Source organism: Simochromis diagramma, unplaced genomic scaffold (genome assembly GCF_900408965.1).
Source record: "Simochromis diagramma unplaced genomic scaffold, fSimDia1.1 OVJJ01000457.1, whole genome shotgun sequence".
NCBI lineage: Eukaryota > Metazoa > Chordata > Actinopteri > Cichliformes > Cichlidae > Simochromis > Simochromis diagramma.
This window is the reverse complement of record NW_024387277.1, coordinates 1,125,587-1,148,384: the sequence shown is the minus strand read 5'-3', so window position 1 is coordinate 1,148,384 and position 22,798 is coordinate 1,125,587. Positions and strand designations below refer to the sequence as shown.

At 44.4% G+C, this 22,798-nt stretch overlaps 3 protein-coding genes across 3 annotated transcripts; all 3 read right to left on the bottom strand.

The window, feature by feature from the left end:
* Nucleotides 1–1,258: 1,258 nt before the first annotated feature.
* LOC120715698 (RING finger protein 150-like) lies at nt 1,259–16,174 on the bottom strand. The gene is made up of 2 exons (XM_040002778.1): nt 15,810–16,174; nt 1,259–1,981 (listed from the first exon to the last, which is right to left on the bottom strand). The coding sequence occupies exon 2, from the start codon at nt 1,893–1,895 to the stop codon at nt 1,431–1,433; it is 465 nt and encodes a 154-aa protein (XP_039858712.1). The 5' UTR covers nt 1,896–1,981; nt 15,810–16,174; the 3' UTR covers nt 1,259–1,430.
* On the bottom strand, nt 15,087–15,816 carry LOC120715697 (RING finger protein 150-like). The gene has a single exon (XM_040002777.1). The coding sequence runs from the start codon at nt 15,721–15,723 to the stop codon at nt 15,259–15,261; it is 465 nt and encodes a 154-aa protein (XP_039858711.1). The 5' UTR covers nt 15,724–15,816; the 3' UTR covers nt 15,087–15,258.
* A 4,297-nt stretch (nt 16,175–20,471) lies between the features above and the next one.
* On the bottom strand, nt 20,472–22,581 carry LOC120715752 (tripartite motif-containing protein 16-like). Its single transcript, XM_040002859.1, has one exon. It carries the CDS (start codon nt 22,474–22,476, stop codon nt 20,812–20,814), a length of 1,665 nt encoding a protein of 554 aa, XP_039858793.1. The 5' UTR covers nt 22,477–22,581; the 3' UTR covers nt 20,472–20,811.
* Nucleotides 22,582–22,798: the final 217 nt, after the last annotated feature.

Here is a 22,798-nt window from a genome sequence, read left to right as displayed (position 1 = left end):
TGACGCTAAAACATTTAAACAACTTTTTTTCATACAATTCCCCAAACTTGAGATATGTTTCACTGCTGACACTTAACTAGGCTCCTGGCTGGCTCGCCACTTTTGTAACAGGTATTACAATTAAACAACATGAGATATGCATTAAATTATTGTCTCGACAACTTTGGACCAGTATCAGAAAGTTCTAGGTAAGACTATGGAGCCTTGAAAGGATCAGCAGAGAAGGAACCACACAATGATAGATAAGATGTGATTTGAATAGAAACTGTATTGAAAGTTGTAAAGTTTACAAACCCTGCCTGTCTAAAGCCGGCTTCCTACAGTGCACAAATGCACATTAAAGGGCCCAAAAATAAAATCAAAACAACATCCTCTTTAAGGAAATTCTCCAAAGAGTTTCAATTAAAGAGCTTCCGCTCCTATTGCTCAGTCCACTTCTCTTTGGAGAGAGAAATTAGAGTTCCTTGTGTGTGTGTGTGTTTCTGTCCATTGGTTCTAACACTACCCGGGTAGATTTTTAAAGTGTTAGTCTTATCTGTATCAAGGAATGTAGTAATAGTCCTGAGGTTCGCTGAAGATGGATCCCACGGCTGGCCACACCGCACTCGGGTCCGTCGACAGTCACTCTCTTGGGATTGGCTCGCCACTGAACCCACAGGGTTCAGATCTCAAATGATCCAGTCCTGGTCAAAAAACCAATCGGAGCTCGTGGTGAGATAGCTCGTCCAGCTGACGCAGCTTCCCACGGCCGTATTTCACAGATCTCAGATCCAGGATCTTTCAGCTAATTTGGCGGTTGCCTCGTGAGTAGCGGTTGCCTCGTGAGTAATGGCTTCCACAACAGGAAATGTTGACTAACAGAAAGTCATCTCAAGGCATACTCGCCTCCTAGCGGCGGGGAGGGAAAATTACACCTCCAACCTTATGCAGCAGCACAACCCACAAATCTGATGTGGGTTACATTGGCCATCCCTACTCTAATCTAAATGGGGCAATTTCGTGCCCCAACAGGTGAGACCAAAACACCAACCACAACATATAAAATTGGGTGGTGTCAGTGTGGCTATGTTCTACATTTATACTTGACACCAACTTAACCTGTACACACTTCTACATTTTACCCTCAACTATTTCTCAGAGTCCACAGTAAAGCAGTCCCCAGTGTGAGTGCACTCCTCCTTGGACTTGACATGAAACTAAATGACTCTGAAAGATACAACACATCCCGTATAACAGAAAGACCTCGTGAGTTGGACTCTTTCCATGACATCTTTATTAAGAAATTAAGAGAAACACTGAACACGTCACCTTTAATCCCCATAGTTCACCCCAGCAGCAAACTACCCAACTTAGAAAAGCTAAGCTAAGCCTCCTTCACAGAGGGAGGAAATAATTAAATGCGCATTTATTGGGGTGAATAAAGCAGAGCATCATCTACCTGGGTGAGGCATGGTGATGGTGTCGTTCGTGTTGGTGGAGCCCACATTAAAGATGACCACCGCAGAGGCATTGTGGGCTGCAGCGTGGCGGATCTTGTCCTTGTAGGTGCAGTTGCCCCGGGCTATGAGCGCCACCCAGGCCCCGGCCTGAGCGGGCACCGCGAAGCGGGTGTTGGGGTCGCAGGCCTGGCGGTCGAGCGGTGCTGCGGGCAGGACCAACACCCCCTTGGCGTCCCGCTTCGGAGAGTGCTCGCCATATCGCCCGCACTCCGTCTTCTCGGTGCGCAGCTCCGAGGTGGCCGGGTCCACGTAGGTGATGTTGACGAAGGCGGTGTACCACTCCTCCCGCTCGGCCACGGTGAAGTCCAGGCACAGCAGGTGGACGAAGCAGAAGGAGAGCAGCCACGTAGAGAGGGCCAGGCTGCGGCAGGCCGCCACCAGCGAGCCCGGGGCCATGACGAGCCTCCCCGGGGTGAGAGCGAGCTGTGTGTCGGTAGGTCGGAGGAGCCCGGCAGCTTCAACGCTGGAGCCTCCTACTCCACCATGCAGTGGCGTGCACAGACATTTTGGGGGGCAAGTGCTCCAGGGGGAAAAAAGGGCACTTTTTGCATATGTGGAAAACCTTTTCTTTTTATAATAAAAAAATTGCACAGGTTAAATGCAATTTGACTTTTATTTCAAAACATTCTCTAAAAATCAAAAATCACACCACAAAAAGATAAAATCTGTATCCAACTCTAAACCACATATTCTCAAGTGTCCATTAAATGGAGTGTACTGCTCTAAAGAAGCATCCTTCTTGGTGCCATGTCTTTGTAGATGTTGATGACCTCGTTGTAATTGATCTCCACATCTTTCTCAATGGCCAACAAGAGGAGATCAGACAACCTTTCTTCTCCACACAAACTTCTTAGTTTATTTTTGATTATTTTTAGCTTTGAAAAGGATCTTTCAACTGTCGCAGTTGTCACTGGTAGTGTTGCGTAGATCTGAATCATTTTGACAAAGGCAGGAAAGATCAGCTGGCCATTGTTTTCCCTCAGTATCAGAAATATTTCTCTGAGGTCTTTTGAACTAAAGCTGGAGTGGAAGACCTTTAATTCTGTTTTGAGCTGGTCCTCATCTTCTCCATAGAATTCACAGAGGATGTGGACAGCTTCAATGGCTTCTGGGTTTGGTGGGCCTACCCAGTTAGCATGCACAGTTAAGGGCTGGAAGGACTGAATGATTCTGGCCGTTGGGCTTCCAGTATTGTCCCCTTTGAACCTCCGGTTCAGTTCCCCAGTCATGATGTCCAGAAAGGTGAAATATACACCACTCCTGAAATATGCCTCCACTGACTCAAACTGAGCACCTACTTGAGACACTGTGGTGCTGTGTTGGAAACGCACTGGAACTTTCCGCTTTCTCTCCTGACCAGGCACCACGGTAGGTACTGGAATGTTGAAACTCTCTGCCTTCTCTGATGCACATCTAAATATCTCTCCAAATTTCTCCTCAGACCTCATGGTTTGCAATGTGTGAAGCACACCATCAATTACCTTGTAGGCAGTGGAATGGTCCAACCCTTCTTCCTGCAGAGAATCTGATGCCAAAGCAGTGACTTCGAATACTGGTGTGGTGATTTCCATGCAGAGAATGAACATAAAATTAATGGCATTTCTGTACATCTGAGCATCACCTTGGGCCAGGTTAGGTGGGTCACTGTCACTGATGTCATCAAGGAGCATCAAAATGGGTTTCAAATTTCTCTGAAGTGCCTTCAGTGCTTTTTCCCTGCAAGCCCATCGAGTATCTGACAGCTGCTGGAGCTCCATAACACGTTGTCCAGGAAAGAGAGACTCCTGAAATTTGACCAAGGCAGCATGACGCTTTGGGGAGCCTGAGCAAAAGGCATACAATTTCTCCACCAAGTTGAAAAATGTCACAAAATGCTTGCTGGACTTTGATGCCTCCACTAGTACCAAATTGAGGCAATGGGCTTTGCAGTGCACATAGAGGGCCTTCTCATTGTGTGCACGGATTCTAGCTTGGAGACCTTTATACATGCCACTCATGTTGGCTGCTCCATCATAGCCTTGACCATACATGTTCTTCATCTCTAGGCCATTCTTTTGCAGAAGCAAGAACACTGTATTCTCCAGCTCCTGGCCTGTAGTTGTATCAACATTGCACACTTCGATGAATCTCTCCTTTATTTGCATATAATGAAAATATCGCACAACAAATGACACTTGCTCTTTGTGTGAAACATCAGAGGTTTCATCAAGTAGAATGGAATACATTTCAGCCTCTTTTATTTCACGTTGTATCTCCTTCCTGATGTAAGTTCCTAGTGCTGCAATGATGTCATTTTGACTTCTGTTGGAAAGCAGTGACACCTGGGGCCTTGTCTTGGTGGCTTTAACTGTGGCAATTTTTTCCAAATGCATTTTCAGCACACTATCGTAGCGGGAAAATACATTGACTAATTCACGAAAATTGCCACGGTTATCACTGGACTCACTCTCATCATGACCTCGGAATGCTTGTCCCTGACGTGCAAGATACACTGTTAGGTCAATTAATCTTGTCAGGATTTCTTTGTTTGTCTGCCTCTCTCGCTCTCTAACTTCCACCCCTTTTACGTCTGAAACATCAAATGCAGACTGAAGGGCCTTTTTCTGGAAATTGATCCATCTAACCATGCTTGTCATGTGCATCTCTGCGCTGGAGTGTTGTTTGATTTTTTCAAGAGCAGTACTCCACTTTCTGATGCCATCAGTTGTCCAGGCTGTTCTGCTTTTATATTTTTCATCCGAGAGGAAAAGCCGACAACTAAAACAATGCATTGAATTAGCAGTGGGTGAGTATTCCAGCCACACATTAGCAGAAAACCACTGTTTCTGGAATGATCTCCCCTCAGTTTTTGGGTAAGGTATATCAGGCTGACATGGGCCCACATTGCAGCACATTGAAACGTATCTGTCATTGCGCTTTATTTTAAATGTATGGATGTGTGTTGGATCTGTTGGGTATTGTAAAGCTGCTAACTTTGACATTATGTGATCGATCTGTTCTTCCTCATTGTGGTCTTCAGAGAGCACTACATCAGTGTCTGTAGGCCTAACTGAACCTGTTGCTGCATTGGTCGCGGCTTCATCTGTTTCTATATCTCCCTCTTCTGCTATGCTGGTAGATGGCATAGAGCTGCTTCCCTGCTGTGACTGACTACAATGGAACAATAATAATAATAATAGTATTATTATTTATCATAATAATAAGCTTAAACAGATAGTTTTAATAATAACCCATACTGCAAGTCTTGTAACATAGAAATAACTTTCGTAGGTACAAAATAATAGTTAGCTCAATGCCTGCTGATTAAGTTCATTAAAAACTAAGTGTGAACAGCTTTTAAGATTTTTCAATAGAATTAACTGCAAGGAGCAGGTTACATTAAAACATTAAAATAGAACCTGACCCTGCCCTTGACTCTGCCCTTTCATCTTCATTTTCCTTTGCTTTCATCCAGGAGAGCAGAGAACTGCTTCCCTGGGCTGCCTGTTGTAGATCCCTTTCTTTCGAACGAACGAATAAGACTGACTGTGGTCATTACAAGAACAGGGCAGAATGGTCGTTTTCACAGGCAATTGGGAACTGCCTATTTTTCCTTTAGCAAATTAATGTGTTAATGTTGCCAATATGTTACACCAAAAAAAATTAACATGTCTAACCAGTGCTTCTCAAAACTTTTAACATGCACCACCCCCAACACCGTACCCTTCAAACTACCAATAACAACGTCACTGTTCTGTCACAATCAGGTCGGAATTGATGGAGAGTGGGGGTTGCCTAAATGGTTTAGGTTACATTTTAAATGTGTCGTTTTTTTGTTTATCCATATGGATGGATGGAGGGGGCAAGCTGGCAAAGTTTGTCATGTGCAGTTTCTGACAGGCTACTTCACAACAAAACAATTGCAGGTTGGTCTTAGAGGGCAAACAGAATAATTTCACTCGATTCATGGGTTACCTGACTGGTTGGGAAGGGAAAGAGCTGCCGTGTTGTCCGCCGTGGCTCCCAGTCGCTATAGTTAGCCTACTATGCCTACTCCAAGTAGTCCTATGTCATGCCGCTGCTACACGCCTCACAACAAATGAACTGCAAGCGCGTTCACGTGACACGGTGACAGTGAAAAAGCGACAGGGTTCGGGTGTCTTTGAAGAAGGGGCACAAATCAAGCCATTATTTTCACACCTTTTTAAATCGCGCAGCTTTAAAAAAAAAAAATCACGTCTTTCAAAAGGGCACTTTTTTGGACTGAGGGCAAAAGGGCAAGTGCTTCAGCACCACCTCGTCTCTATCTGTGCACGCCAGTGCCACCATGCTAAAAGGCAAAACCACCAGGAGCGTGTTTAACTCGCTTGTACTCCCCTTTTTTCACACCAAAGAAAAAAAAATCCCTGTTTTTAGCCGCTCCCCTCCTCTACTCTCAGGCTACCTAGCAGCAGACGCCTGTTAGCAGTTTCCATTTCCAGCCGTTGCCGTTAACTCGATGAGAAACACCCACGAAAAAACTCCTAATGCGCACAACTGAAAAGAGTTGTGAGCCCACCGAAGTGAAGCTACAGGCGGTTGGCTGAGTGTGCGCACGCGTTAATAATTTGTTGGAGATTTAAAGCTAAGTGCAGCAGCAGGCCAGCGCGGCTGCATTGTTTTGACTGGGCCACGGTCCACTGGTAAAGTTACGGAAATGTGGACTGTTAGTTCCGGTTATTACTCTGCGAAATAAAAGCATTTTACTTTTTTAATTATAAGTCTGTGATGCTCGATTAAAACTTTAATTCACCAATAATTCGCTTTAATTCATTAATAAATAATGTCCAGCAGGTGTTCTGACAGTCAACCTTTATCAAAGAAATTCTAAGGTATTTTATTTTGAAGGTCACCACACGTTGTCTACCTGAAAGATTTAAAGCGCTCTGTTGGATTTAAAGAAATCAATTCTAAACAGCGCCACAAAGCGACACGAGGCGAAATCTACACTCTGATTATAGTTACAAAACTGGGTCACAGTTATAATGCCTTTATTATTTTTTCGGAAGAGGGCTAATTAATAAGCAAATTAACTGTACATTATATTTTTGTCTTTTATCTTTTGCATTCTTCGCCAAATAACTTTTCATCTTCATCTTTATATAATCGTCAATAAAGCCATATTTAAAATTATATTCACATTTCTTGACTGTATGGTATAAGGCAAGGCAGGGGAAGGCAAGTTTATTTATATAGCACAATTCAACAACAAGGTGAAACAAAGTGCTTTACAGAGACATTAAAAAACAAATAAAAAGTATGATTTAAAATTGATTTAAAAAAACAGTAGATAAAATCAGTAGTTAAAATGTAAGTTTTGAAATTTAAGCTTAAAAGTGTGGATTTGGTGTTTTAGTCAAATGCAGCTGAGAACAGGTGAGTCTTCAACCTGGATTTAATGTGCTGCACAATAATGTTTAATATTTATTTACTGTCATATTCCCATATATCATTGTGATGTTGTTTATTCTATTACTCTTGTTCTCTTCTGCTTGTTTTCTTTTTTCTTTCTCAGCAGGTGACCCAGGTGATTGATATATGCATTTTTTTTCTTCTTCTTTTTTTTTCTTTTTCTGCTCATTCTGTTGGTTTTTGTTTTTTGCCCTTCTCCCCCGTCCCTCTTCTCAGCTGTTTCTCTTTCCCTCTTTCTTTCTCCCCTTCTTTCCCCCAGTCAAGTCTGTCCCATATTCAGTAAGTGAAAATAAAATAAACAATAAAAGGTGAATCAAATGGACCATTATGGCAAGGCTGGGATGGTCAATTTGGTAAAGTAAATTCGTTGGGCATCTTTCTTTGCCTTTAGACAACAATTCTGATGGCAAAAGAGCCAAACGGGACAGGCAAAAAAAAAAAAAAAAAAAAAAAGAGGTTTTTTTAAATGACTGCTGAACTGCAACCCTTGCTTTTCTCTGGTATTCAGCACAGATCTGGATCAGACATGCAATACTAAAGTAAGAAAAACGAGTTTATAAGACAATGGTGGTATATTGCAAGTACAATATAATCAATAAAGAGCTTTACGTGCTATGAGAAAAAAAAAAAAAAAAAAAAAAAAAAAGAAGAAGCAGGTGCTTCACCCTCATTTACCATGTCATTCCACGCATCGGTCAACCCTTGGAAGAAAGACTTCACCACGGTGACAATTGGTTTCCCCAATTCAGTGTAGTCGAGCCTCATTGGTGGTTGACAATCCCCTCCTGACATGGATATCAGCTTTAGCTCGTTCCTCTACTTCACCACTCTCCTCTTGTCCTTCAGTTCCAGGATCAATCATCATATCCTCCAACCTGTCCGGGAGGACTGGGATCTCTTTAGGTTGGTCCTCACTTAAGTCCTTGACCTTGTTAAACAACTCATCTTCTCCTGAACTGTTATTCAGCGGCATCCTTTGTCCCTCAGATTCAGTGGATGCACTATCATCCATCTTTGCTTCTCCCACAGATTCATGGAGTTCAGGTGCTGGTACGTCCGCAGCAGGAGGTGAGGTCTGACCATCATCTGGAGTCTGCTCATCGCCACATTGATCTGTTTCATGGTAAATTGATGTGGCATCAGGCATAACATTGGCACCTTCCGGAACATCCGTTGACTCAGCGGAGATTGATGTCAGGTTATTCTTGGCGTGACTGGAACCTAGGTCTCTTGGGGCATTTTGCCTTGCAGCATCCCCAGTCGTCTCAGAGACTGGCTGTGTTTCGAACCAGGCAATGGGAACAATGTCCTCCTCGTCTGAAGACTGGTCAAGCTCCGTTGTGCTGTTGGGAGTATTCTGACGTGTCCTAGGCTTTCTAGCTCGTTTGGGCTGAGCACGCTGCTCCGTTGGTGCGGCAAGAAATCCGCATGGGAGTAAGCGGTCACGATGCAGCGTGCGCTTGGGACCCTCGCCATTCTCTGGTCTAACTGTATAGACTGGGAGGTCTCCAGCTTTCTTTACTACCACATGGACTGTGGACTCCCACTTATCAGCGAGCTTGTGCTTTCCTCGAATACGCACGTTTCTGACGAGTACTCTGTCGCCAACGCCTAAAGCAGAAGGACTCACTCGCTTATCAAACCGAATCTTATTCCTCTCAGCTACCTTGGCAGCAGTTCTTGTGGCAACTTTGTAGCTCTGCTCAAGGCGAGATTTAAGGTCCTGTACGTATTGGGAATGTGACTTGTGTCGCTGTTCTTTCACTGGTAACCCAAACGCGAGGTCGACAGGCAACCTTGGCTGGCGTCCAAACATTAGTTCATATGGTGTGAACCCAGTCACCTCACTCTTGGTACAGTTATACGCGTGGACCAATGGCTTTACAAAGTCCTTCCAGTGAGATTTTTCTTTACTTCCCAGAGTGCCAAGCATGTCTAATAGAGTGCGGTTGAAGCGTTCCACCGGGTTGCCCCTCGGGTGGTATGGTGTTGTTCGCGTTTTACGGATGCCTGCAATCTGACAGAGTTCCTTGATCAACCGCGACTCAAAATCAGGACCTTGGTCACTGTGCAGCTTCTCTGGGAATCCATAATGGATGATGAAATTGTCCCACAACCACTTTGCAACTGTTCGAGCCTTTTGATTTTGTGTCGGTCCAGCTACAGCATACTTGGTGAAGTGATCGGTGATCACGAGGATGTCCTTTGTGTTGCTTCTGTCTGGTTCAACAGACAAAAAGTCCATGCATACTAATTCGAGTGGTCGCGTCGTTGTTATATTCACCAGAGGTGCAGCTCTCTCGGGTAGAGCTTTCCTGCACACACACCTGGTACACGTCCTTATTTTCTTCTCAATGTCCAAAGCCATTCTTGGCCAGTAGAATCTAGCTCTGACTAGATCCACTGTGCGTTCCTTTCCCGTGTGACCCATGTCGTCGTGCAGACTGGTCAATACCACGTCCCGAAGTTCCTCAGGCAAGACTAACTGATGTTGTGGCTGTCCCTCTTCTAGGCGTGTTCTATAGAGGATGCCATTTCGGAGCTCAAACTTGTTCAATTCTCTCAACAAGAGAGGCAGATCTGGAAGCTCGGTTCTTAGACGAGATGGTGGTTTCACTCCGTGCTCAATCTGGGAAATGACATGCTTAATGCACTGATCAGCTCGTTGCTTGTCTCTGAGGTCCTCTTCTGAAAGGTTTGGGATGATGGGTAGTCCTCCAAGCCCGTCCTCATGACCAAAACTGTCAGGCACCGCATCTGCAGAAATGGCCAGGCTTTCAACCAGGGAGATACTACCATCACAGTCCATTGCATTGTCGGCGCAATAGATAAGTTGTCTCTCACAAATGGCTTGAACGACCTCTGGATTAACTTCAATGTCTCCTGGGTCAGATAGGTGATGTTGAGTGAAACGACGTATCCTGTCCCACTCTTTCTGAGATGGTAGGTCATCATGCAGATTGCCGTGAGGGCGTCTCGACAATGCGTCAGCATCTCCATTTTGTTTCCCAGGGTGGTACTGGAGCTTAAAAGAGAAGGTGGAGAGTGCAGCCAGCCACCTATAGCTGGTTGCATCGAGCTTGGCAGAAGTAAGTATATAAGTGAGAGGATTGCTGTCAGTGACCACCGTAAACTGATTGCCATACAGATAGTCACTGAACTTCTCTGTCACAGACCACTTTAATGCCAGGAACTCGAGCTTGTGAGCCGGGTAGCGGGATTCACTACGTGATAACCCTCTGCTAGCGTAGGCAACAACACGCAGCTGCCCCTCCTGCTCCTGATACAAGGCCGCTCCGAGGCCGGTGGAGCTTGCATCCGTGTGTAGGATGTAGGGCAACGTGAGATCTGCAAAGGCTAGAACTGGGGATGTTGTCAGTTTGTCTATAATCATTTCAAAGGCCTGCTGGCAAGCGGGTGTCCAACGGTCCAGAAATGGTTCTTTTGGGTGGTAGTACTGCCCACTCTTGTCTTTTGACTTGGGATGCTTCTGAACAGGTGGGTACCCCGATGTCAGGTCATTCAGAGGCTTTACTATGCTTGAATAGCCTTTGATGAACTTCCTATAGTACCCGCAGAATCCCAAGAAGGCTCTCAGCTCTTTTAGGCAGTGAGGAACTGGCCAGGTCCTTAATGCTGCTATCTTCTCTGGGTCTGTTTCCACTCCCCGCTCCGACACCACATGTCCCAGATAACGAACCGAAGACTGGAAGAACTTGCATTTTTCTGGAGACAGCTTCAGCCCGTACTCCTTCAACCGGTTGAGAACCTTGATGAGTCTGGCTTCGTGTTCTTCTTGTTACACCCCGGCCTAGGCAACCGGCGTGCAACACAGGAAAAATAAAAATAAGGGGAAAAAAACCCACTAAGGTACTCCACCAAAAATCCCAAAAACGAAAGTACCGACAACTATTTACATCAAAGCAAAATAGGACATTTATTTACATCACCAAACACCAAACTATTTACAACCGGGGGGGAGAGATCGCGACCATGACATACTGAAACACAAGGCTTATATACATAGAAGGAGCAATCAGGGAATGGACCACAGGAGGGAAACACAGCTGGGGCAAATTAGACCTGACGAGACAAAAAAGGGTGAACTGAACACACTGAGATACAACAGACCTTCAACGTAAAACAGGAAACACATAACAGTCCCGCAAAAACAAAACACTGACAACACCGAAACGCAACAGTTCCCCCCACCCAAAAATCAAACATTTAAAACCCAAGTGAAATGTTTGATTCGCCAACTCAGAGGCCTGGAAAATGGCCGGCAGAGACTAAGCGGAACAGGTCGAGCTGGCTCTGATGGCGGTGTGGCAACCTCAGGACCCGACGAGGCAGGACCCGACGAGGCGGGACCCGATGAGGCGGGACCCGACGAGGCGGGACCCGATGAAGGCGGAGCTGAAGTTGGACCAGACGAGAAAAAAGGAGGGGCTGAAGCTGGACCAGACGAGGACGAAGTCAGAGCTGGACCAGGCACGTTGCTAGGTGGGCTCCTCGGACCCACCAGCTGACTCTACGGGCGACTCGGGCCCTCCAGCAGACGACACATGAGGCTGGACGGGCGACTCGGGCCCTCCAACAGACGACACTTGAGGCTGGACGGGCGACTCGATGCATCCTCACCACTCCAATGTTACTGTCATGACATTGTTCATGTCGCAGTTGTAATACTTTCAGCACAGTCTTGTAGCCATCTGCTGAAGTGTGGTGGATCACTGGACCTTTCTCTTTGTGCATGTTATATGCCACATCAAGGGTGTTAGTACCAATCAGTACATGAAAGCCAGATGTTCCACTGTCTGGGACCACTAAGGCCAAGGTTGGGACATCACACTCCTTCCCCAGGAATTGTTCTGGGAAGGTGATGGTGATTTTAATGTAGCCCAAATAAGGCACGGGTAACCCATTGGCACCTTCAACTTCCAACAGATCATACAGTGGCTCTATCTGTGTTTTGAACAGATGTTGATCAACGAAGGACTTGGTAACCGTAGTCACTTGTGAACCTGTGTCCATCAGACAGTTAAACTGTTTATCTTGGATCATCACTTGGCATGTACTCTTTGTACCTATCAGTTTTGGGGAAACCTTCGAAAGGTGTTTCCTGACATTACACTGGTTCAAAGCAGCACTTAATTTAGGTGTAGCGTCTTTATTAACAGGGCGCTGGTGAGCTGCTACAGCCTCAGTTTGCCCTACAACTGAGGCTACATCTAAAAATTTTCATTGGGAGTTAGATGGTCGGTTGCATCCCAAAGACGCTGCTTTTCTCTTAGCTGACTTCTTTTTTCATCAATGAGAGTGGGGTTGGGTTCGTTAGTGCAAGTTGAGGAAATGTGGCCATCCTGACCACACTTGAAACAATACCAGGCCTTTGGCCTTGCATTCTGTTTTGGGTTGGATGGCTTCCAGCTTGGTACTCTAGGGTTAAGTTTAGGTGGTAGTGGTTGGCTGGATGTGTGCTCAGCGCTCCCCTTGGGTTTCGAGGTCTTTTGGGGTTTCTTTGACATCAATGCGGTAAGCTGGCTCTGAAGAGATGCGACCTGCTGTTTGAGTTCCGCCAATGTGTTGGACTCGGGTGGGATCACTACTTGCTGGCTGCAGGCACATGTGCTTTGCGAGCTAGTAATGGCCCGCTGTCGATTTGAGCCGAGGTGCTTCTTCATGCGTGTGACTTTGGCTGCATGTCTATCCTCTTCAGTACGGATCTGTAACAGGAGCTCAGCAAACGCTGGAGGGTGACTTTTCTTTTCTTCTAAGTTGAGGTCAGAGAGCAAGATGTTGTCCCAACAACCGCGGCAGAATTGCTTGAGAATATATTTGTCTGCTTCTTCAGCAGCAATTCCTCCCCTCTTAACAGCAAGGTTTAGAACAGCCTGGAGGCGGCAGAGGTAAGACGAAGCCTTTTCACCAGGATCCTGAAGAGTGTTCATAAACTGGGCGAAAAGTTCTTCGCCATCTTCAACAGTTCCAAAGGCTGCATCCAGCAGTTGAAGGTAAGTTTCAGGGGTAGCTTCAGGACTTAGCCTTTTAACAATATCTGCTGCAGGGGAGAGCAAGCTTTCAACCATTTTCCGAGACTTCTGAAGATTGGACAGAGTGGGATCTTTCCTGAGAAGCTCAGCATGTGATCGCCATGTGTCGTAGTCAGTCTCATTACTGGGTCTTGGGGTTTTTCCTGAAAATGGGTGAAGTTTGATGGGAAAATGTGGATATGTGTTACAGTCACTTTTCCTTACAATGTGTTCAACGATGACCTTTTGAACTTCAGGTGGATGCAGGTCACTCTCCCTGATGGGTAGATTTTGCCTCAGGATGGTGGGTGGCTTTGGTTTGGGGCAATCTTGACCGGAATCCATTAAGGAGGGACTTCTGAACATCCGGTGCTCTGAGGTTTCAACTGTTTCAAGAGATGTGTCGAACGGTTTGGCTACAGATGCCTCATCAATGCTGTCTGTTCCAATTGCCTCACTGATCTCTGACATCATGTTTCTCAGCACTTCTTCGTAGTCTTTCCCACTTAATTTTGCCAATTTCTTTATCTCATTGAGGTAGGTTTTGGTAACATTGCAGCCAACCTTCGTAGTGTAAATGCTAGCCAAAGCTTGAACGAGATACCTGACACTTGGGTTCTCTTTGAGTTCATGTGTGTAAGGCAAAAGAGAAGATAAGGCTTCAATGGCGGCACCATCTTGATACTCAATAATCAGGTTTTTATAAAACTCTGATTCAGCATCAGTTACTGAAACAAGCCTAAAAGAACCATATTTCTTCAGAAAGTCTATAATCTCTTCATCTTCTGGCGATTCAAGCAACCCACTCACAATCACTGCATTAGGGACTTTGATACCTGAGTTAGCTATGAACTCCATCTTTGGCAATGACGCTAAAACATTTAAACAACTTTTTTTCATACAATTCCCCAAACTTGAGATATGTTTCACTGCTGACACTTAACTAGGCTCCTGGCTGGCTCGCCACTTTTGTAACAGGTATTACAATTAAACAACATGAGATATGCATTAAATTATTGTCTCGACAACTTTGGACCAGTATCAGAAAGTTCTAGGTAAGACTATGGAGCCTTGAAAGGATCAGCAGAGAAGGAACCACACAATGATAGATAAGATGTGATTTGAATAGAAACTGTATTGAAAGTTGTAAAGTTTACAAACCCTGCCTGTCTAAAGCCGGCTTCCTACAGTGCACAAATGCACATTAAAGGGCCCAAAAATAAAATCAAAACAACATCCTCTTTAAGGAAATTCTCCAAAGAGTTTCAATTAAAGAGCTTCCGCTCCTATTGCTCAGTCCACTTCTCTTTGGAGAGAGAAATTAGAGTTCCTTGTGTGTGTGTGTGTTTCTGTCCATTGGTTCTAACACTACCCGGGTAGATTTTTAAAGTGTTAGTCTTATCTGTATCAAGGAATGTAGTAATAGTCCTGAGGTTCGCTGAAGATGGATCCCACGGCTGGCCACACCGCACTCGGGTCCGTCGACAGTCACTCTCTTGGGATTGGCTCGCCACTGAACCCACAGGGTTCAGATCTCAAATGATCCAGTCCTGGTCAAAAAACCAATCGGAGCTCGTGGTGAGATAGCTCGTCCAGCTGACGCAGCTTCCCACGGCCGTATTTCACAGATCTCAGATCCAGGATCTTTCAGCTAATTTGGCGGTTGCCTCGTGAGTAGCGGTTGCCTCGTGAGTAATGGCTTCCACAACAGGAAATGTTGACTAACAGAAAGTCATCTCAAGGCATACTCGCCTCCTAGCGGCGGGGAGGGAAAATTACACCTCCAACCTTATGCAGCAGCACAACCCACAAATCTGATGTGGGTTACATTGGCCATCCCTACTCTAATCTAAATGGGGCAATTTCGTGCCCCAACAGGTGAGACCAAAACACCAACCACAACATATAAAATTGGGTGGTGTCAGTGTGGCTATGTTCTACATTTATACTTGACACCAACTTAACCTGTACACACTTCTACATTTTACCCTCAACTATTTCTCAGAGTCCACAGTAAAGCAGTCCCCAGTGTGAGTGCACTCCTCCTTGGACTTGACATGAAACTAAATGACTCTGAAAGATACAACACATCCCGTATAACAGAAAGACCTCGTGAGTTGGACTCTTTCCATGACATCTTTATTAAGAAATTAAGAGAAACACTGAACACGTCACCTTTAATCCCCATAGTTCACCCCAGCAGCAAACTACCCAACTTAGAAAAGCTAAGCTAAGCCTCCTTCACAGAGGGAGGAAATAATTAAATGCGCATTTATTGGGGTGAATAAAGCAGAGCATCATCTACCTGGGTGAGGCATGGTGATGGTGTCGTTCGTGTTGGTGGAGCCCACATTAAAGATGACCACCGCAGAGGCATTGTGGGCTGCAGCGTGGCGGATCTTGTCCTTGTAGGTGCAGTTGCCCCGGGCTATGAGCGCCACCCAGGCCCCGGCCTGAGCGGGCACCGCGAAGCGGGTGTTGGGGTCGCAGGCCTGGCGGTCGAGCGGTGCTGCGGGCAGGACCAACACCCCCTTGGCGTCCCGCTTCGGAGAGTGCTCGCCATATCGCCCGCACTCCGTCTTCTCGGTGCGCAGCTCCGAGGTGGCCGGGTCCACGTAGGTGATGTTGACGAAGGCGGTGTACCACTCCTCCCGCTCGGCCACGGTGAAGTCCAGGCACAGCAGGTGGACGAAGCAGAAGGAGAGCAGCCACGTAGAGAGGGCCAGGCTGCGGCAGGCCGCCACCAGCGAGCCCGGGGCCATGACGAGCCTCCCCGGGGTGAGAGCGAGCTGTGTGTCGGTAGGTCGGAGGAGCCCGGCAGCTTCAACGCTGGAGCCTCCTACTCCACCATGCTAAAAGGCAAAACCACCAGGAGCGTGTTTAACTCGCTTGTACTCCCCTTTTTTCACACCAAAGAAAAAAAAATCCCTGTTTTTAGCCGCTCCCCTCCTCTACTCTCAGGCTACCTAGCAGCAGACGCCTGTTAGCAGTTTCCATTTCCAGCCGTTGCCGTTAACTCGATGAGAAACACCCATGAAAAAACTCCTAATGCGCACAACTGAAAAGAGAAATCACCACAGGAGTGACGCGACGTGAGCCCACCGAAGTGAAGCTACAGGCGGTTGGCTGAGTGCGCGCACGCGTTAATAATTTGTTGGAGATTTAAAGCTAAGTGCAGCAGCAGGCCAGCGCGGCTGCATTGTTTTGACTGGGCCACGGTCCACTGGTAAAGTTACGGAAATGTGGACTGTTAGTTCCGGTTATTACTCTGCGAAATAAAAGCATTTTACTTTTTTAATTATAAGTCTGTGATGCTCGATTAAAACTTTAATTCACCAATAATTCGCTTTAATTCATTAATAAATAATGTCCAGCAGGTGTTCTGACAGTCAACCTTTATCAAAGAAATTCTAAGGTATTTTATTTTGAAGGTCGCCACACGTTGTCTACCTGAAAGATTTAAAGCGCTCTGTTGGATTTAAAGAAATCAATTCTAAACAGCGCCACAAAGCGACACGAGGCGAAATCTACACTCTGATTATAGTTACAAAACTGGGTCACAGTTATAATGCCTTTATTATTTTTTCGGAAGAGGGCTAATTAATAAGCAAATTAACTGTACATTATATTTTTGTCTTTTATCTTTTGCATTCTTCGCCAAATAACTTTTCATCTTCATCTTTATATAATCGTCAATAAAGCCATATTTAAAATTATATTCACATTTCTTGACTGTATGGTATAAGGCAAGGCAGGGGAAGGCAAGTTTATTTATATAGCACAATTCAACAACAAGGTGAAACAAAGTGCTTTACAGAGACATTAAAAAACAAATAAAAAGTATGATTTAAAATTGATTTAAAAAAACAGTAGATAAAATCAGTAGTTAAAATGTAAGTTTTGAAATTTAAGCTTAAAAGTGTGGATTTGGTGTTTTAGTCAAATGCAGCTGAGAACAGGTGAGTCTTCAACCTGGATTTAAATAAACTGAGTGTTTCAGCTGATCTGAGGCTTTCTGGGAGTTTGTTCCAGATATAAGGAGCATAAAAGCTGAATGCAGCTTCTCCGTGTCTGGTTCTGACTCTGGGAACTGATAAAAGACCGGATCCAGATGACCTGAGGGATCTGGAAGGTTCATACTGGGTCAGGAGGTCACTGAGGTATTTTGGTCCTAAACCATTCAGAGCTTTATAGACCAGCATCAGAACTTTAGTTTAGGTCTGCATCCATCACTACACCCAAATTTCTCACCTGGTTTGTATAAAGGTACAGTTTAACTGCGTCCACTCCATCCAGGCCTTATGACTTTGTATGGAACTTTTATTTAAAGAAAACAAAGCAAATAAATAAATAAATGTTACAACATTATAAAATAGTCTGACAAAAATAATGATCTTTGTTGTTACTATAAAACAACACGTACTACCAAAATTGATATCATAAATACACTGAAAGCTCTCTGACACACAGAGAGAGAATTTATTCAGGACCTTCTCTCTTTGCCTGTTTATATATAGGTAGTCACTAATATTCTGCTTCCAAAGACTGAAAAGAAAATATACAGACATGTAAGGCATGTACAGGCCAGCTAGGATTAGATGGTGACTTACAGAGTACACACTCCAGATTTCAGCAAGAGAAAATAAAGACACAATAAGCCAGGTTCTCGACCATAACTTTCCTAATGAGGCAGAGGACATAGGTCAGAATAGTGATATGCATGATCCAGTTTCTGAGAAGGACAACGGTATAGAGCATCAATCAGAAGACAGACACATCCGATGAGCCTGAGGAGGAAGTCTCAGGTGCTCAAGCTGCTCCCACCCCTCGTGAAATGTGCAAATCCTTAAGCGATAAAGTGTCTTAGAGCTCAGTATATATATAGCTTCTATATTGACTTCCCTTCATTGGCTTCCTGTTAAATCCAGAATTGAATCCAAACTCCTGCTCCTCACATACAAGGTCTTAAATAATCAGGCCCGGTGTTATCTTAATGACCTTGTAGTACCATATCAGCCCATTTGTGCCCTTCACTCTCGCACTACAGGCCTACTTCTTGTTCCCAGAGTGTTTAAAAGTAAAATGGGAGGGAGAGCCTTCAGTTTTCAGGCCCCTCTTCTGTGGAACCAGCTTCCAGCTTGGATTCAGGAGTTAGAGCCCCTCTCTAGCTTTAAGATCAGGCTTAAAACTTCCCACCCCTTGGTAAACCTGCTTCTGCTAGAGGTTTCTTTCTGTTAAAAGGGAGTTTTTCCTCGCCACTGTCGCCAAAGTGCTTGCTCATAATGGGTCATGTGACTCTTAGGTTTTCTCTGTATTCTTTGCATTATTGTAGGGTCTTTACCTTATAAAGCTTCTCGAATTAATTGTTGTTGCACAAAGGAGTATTAGGGCCACATTAAAAAAAATATTATGGGTCACATTGAAAATAAAGTTGCAGTTTTGAGATTCAAATCATAATTCACTTTAGAAAAAAAAGTCAAAATCTGGAGATTACAGTTGTTTCGAGACAAACTGCAATGGTTGCTCTACCCTCTGAGTTAGTGAAGTTGTGCTTCAGAATCAGTTTTAGTAACAAGGCAGGAAACGGTTTCTCTTTTAGCACATAAACACAGTGTGGCAATCAGCATCAGGGCCTTGAGAAGAAGGAAGGAAGTAGCGTACAAATATTTCTTTACTGTACTTAAGTAGAATTTGTAGTAGCATTTTACTTGAGTACTTATTTTTCTGACGTTTTACTTTCTACTCCTTACATTTTCAAAACAGACTCGTCAATTTAGGTTTAACACCTTTAAGGGTGAGTTATTATTTTGTCACTACAGGCCTCAAATCAAACCGCTTTGAGGTTAAACAGTAAAAGCTTTATGCTGAGAAATGTGTGATATTATACCAAACTCCTCGCCTTCATCTGTTTGAAGTTTCTCACTCAGAACATCCTTAAAAGCAGATACAACAGATGCTCCTGCCTTGGTTTGAAGATACCTGACCCATGTATACTTAGAAAATCCATCTATACATGGCAGTAATATCTTACATTATCATTATCTGCACAATATTCACCCATATCAGCCAAATCAGCCTCAAACTGTTTGTCGAGTCCACTAATCAAAACTCTGTTTCTGGGAAAATGTCTTCTTGCTGGTTTATGAATTGTGTAAGTATCTTCCCAACAAAGACCTCTCTAGCTTAACAGGCAACACTGAGTTGTATTTTATATTTTTTATTATTTCAACAACTTTACGGGACAAATTTACATGCAGGACAGAGACATTTCTGCCTCTGTCAATCAAAAAGTGTACAATATATTTGTTTTAACTTTTAATCATAATAACACAGAAATAAACTTTTTACAACGAATCATCCATCAGTAAAAATCAATTCCAATGCAACATATTCAACATTCATATAAAAAAAAAAAATTCCAACCCTTTTTTCTGAAGCATGACAAATATTTCTAGCTGTTTTACTCCGCTATGCACATTAGTCTTTGTTCCTGTCATGTCTGTGTTTGTCCACCAGCTGTCTCCCTCAGATCATTTTCTCCAAATCAGAAGCTTCAGATTTGTGGAGACGCTCTGCCTGCCAGACACAGCTCAGGGCAAGAAACATGTCTATCCTCCACAATATACAGGCCTGTGTTATTTAGTTTTGATATTTACATGTATAAATGATCAAATGTGAATAGATTTTCATACGAAAAAGGACATTAAATGTCATCACTTTACATATAATAATGATAATCTAATATCAAAAACCTTGTTAATATCAAACTGTCAAGGTCTGCGGAGGCAGACCGTGCGGAAAGGTGTGTGGTGGACCCAGGTGCGAACACAAACGAGGATGCAGGAGTGGATTCCAACAAAACGAGCCTTTTATTATGGCTGATGAAAAGAACAAAAACAGAATGAGGGCAGCATACGTGTAGTACTCAACAGAAAACCTAAACTGGACAAAACTAAGGAAAGACTATGGCTGGAGGTACAGAACACAGGAGGTGGCAACACAGACGACGCCAGACAGACTGTATGAAACACAGAGACTAAATACACATGAGGGATGATCAGGGGAAGTGGCCACACATGGGAACACAGCTGACACACATGAACTTGACAGGACAAAAGGAGTGAAACTGAATACACTGACCGTGAATACAGACTTTCAAAGTAAAACAGGAAACATGGAGATTAGACAAGACACATGAACCGGGGAGACATAGTACAGGGGAGATGACATAACTGACAGCATGGACTTGACAATATAAGACACGCAGACAAACACACGAAGGGCAAGGGAGACTTAATACACGGGTAATATGTACAAATGGCTGGACTGCCTTAGTGACCCTAAACAAAGAATAAACATCAAAATAGGCTAAAAACACAAAACACTGGGTCGCACGACCCAGGACCATGACACAAACCATGTTTTGTTTCATTTTAAAAGTTCAAACCTCAAAGACATTAAGTTTACAGTCACATATTATCAAGAAAATCAACAATCTTCACATTTCAGAAACTGGAACCAGCTTTAAATGTGACTAAAATAATGATAAAACAATCAATTCTCTAATCATTGACTAACTAATGAATCACTGCAGCTCCAACATATTGTTGCATTTGACAACCCACTACAGCAACTACAGAATAAAACCACTAACCAGACTGATGACAGATTTCAAACATGCTGAATATGAAGAGTAGTATCATTGAAACTCACATGATTATCAGCCATAAGAACAAATTCAGATTTATATTGATGTAAGGTATATAAATGTAAGTACAGTTTGAATCAGTGCAATATTATTTTCACACATCAATGGACCACTGAACTTCTCAGCTTCTAAAATGTAAAGACTACACCAGCTCTGTAGTGGCTCCAACTCCATAAAGATAAAGTCCAGCATAGAGCGGCTGAGTGAATGTGGTCTGGACTCTGTGGAGGAGAGTCATGGTTTCAGAGACGCTGTAGAAAGACAGAATACCTGCTCTGTGATCCAGGTACACTCCTACTCTGGAGGACCGAGGACCTGAGAGGACAGTTTGGACAAAGTTGTGCCAAAATCTATAACCGTTTGTGTACCAATATAATGACCAAGACTTGTCATTGTATCCAAAACCACATTCTTTGTCCCTCTCTGCTCTGCTGATATTCTTGTATGCGACTGCAACACCAACTCCTCTCCCTCTCCACTCCACCTCCCAGTAACAACGTCCAGTCAGACTCTCTCTACTCAGGACCTCTTCCCATCCAGTGAATCTGTCTGGATGATCAGAATAAGACTGTTCTTGTTTCATCAATGTTACTTTTCTGTTCCCCTCAGATAATAACAGACGTCTGTGAGTTGTGTTTGGATCCAGTGTGATTTCACATGAATATTTTAAGAATCCAGCTCTGGTCTTTGGCTCTGCTGGTGACAGTAAAACATCCTCTTCAGTGACTGTCAGTGAGATGTTTGTCCATTCCTCTCTCAGAATGTCCTGTAGTTTATCTCTGGTCTCTGACACAGCTGCTGTCACATCCTCAAAGTAGCTCAGAGGACAAATATTGATGCTGGATGAGTGTGTAGACTCACTGAGTGCTGACAGTGAGGGGTAGTTGTGTAGAAACTGGTTGTGATCCTCTGTGTGTGAGAGCTGCTCCAGCTCGCCGTCTTTCCTCTTCAGCTCAGCGATCTCCTGCTCCAGCTTCTCCTGAAGCTCTTTGACTCGACTCACTTCAGTTTCCTGCTGGGATCTGACCTGCTGCTTCACATCAGAGCTTCTTTTCTGGAGGAGACGGATCAGCTCAGTGAACATCTTCTCACTGTCCTCCACTGCTTTATCAGCAGAGCCATTGATGGCCTCCACCTCCTGTTGAAGCAGCTTCACATCTTTCTCTCGCTCCTGGATTCTCTGCTGGATGTTTAGTCGTCTCACCTCGAGCTCCTTCTGCTTCTCAGTCCTTTCTGCTGCAGCTGGGACTGTTTCATGGCCTTTATGTTCATCCATCAAGCAGAGATAACAGATACTCTGCTGATCAGTACGACAGAAAATCTTCATCACCTCATCATGACGAGAGCAGATGTTCTCCTGCAGCTTCTTGGAGGGGGCCACCAGCTTGTGTTTCTTTAATGGAGCTGCATCATAGTGAGGTTGGAGGTGTTTCTCACAGTAAGAGGCCAGACAAGATAAACAGGACTTGATGGCTTTCAGTTTCAACCCAGTGCAGACATCACAGGCCACATCTTCAGGTCCAGCATAGCAGTGATCAGCTGGAGCAGCTTGGAGTCCAGTCTTCTTCAGCTGCTCTACTAAATCTGCTAACATGGTGTTTTTCTCCAGGACAGGCCTCGGTGTGAAAGTCTTCCTGCACTGAGGGCAGCTGTGGATTCCCTTCCTGTCCTCTCCATCAAAGTGGGATTTAATACAGTTCCTGCAGTAGCTGTGACCACAGGCTGTAGTCACCGGATCCTTCAGTAAATCCAAACAGATGGAACAAGAGAAGGTTTCTTGGTCCAGCTGAACTCCTTTCTGTGCCATTTCTCCTCTCAGTGTCAGTGACTGTGTGAGTTTATCTTCGTAATAACTGAAACTAGTCTGAGCTTTGATCTTAACAACCTGTATTTCTGCAGTGAATGGAGCCTGTCAGCTCTTACATGTCACCACATGTTGGTTACACCCATCTTCAAAGTGCAGATCTGAAGGGGAGGGAACGAGGAAACATTTGGAGAGAGAGGAGTTCCTGTGTTTAAGAGCAGGAAAAAGAGGATTTTCAGGCTGTGCTTCATTCCAGGAAGAGGAGCAGTTTGAGAGTGATACTGTCTGTTTAACCCAGGGGTCGGCAACCTTTCTGATGATGAGT

Bases quoted from the DNA above. Each gene is read 5' to 3' on its own strand.
- LOC120715752 (XM_040002859.1), bottom strand. From the start codon at position 22,476: ATGGCACAGAAAGGAGTTCAGCTGGACCAAGAAACCTTCTCTTGTTCC.
- LOC120715697 (XM_040002777.1), bottom strand. From the start codon at position 15,723: ATGGCCCCGGGCTCGCTGGTGGCGGCCTGCCGCAGCCTGGCCCTCTCT.
- LOC120715698 (XM_040002778.1), bottom strand. From the start codon at position 1,895: ATGGCCCCGGGCTCGCTGGTGGCGGCCTGCCGCAGCCTGGCCCTCTCT.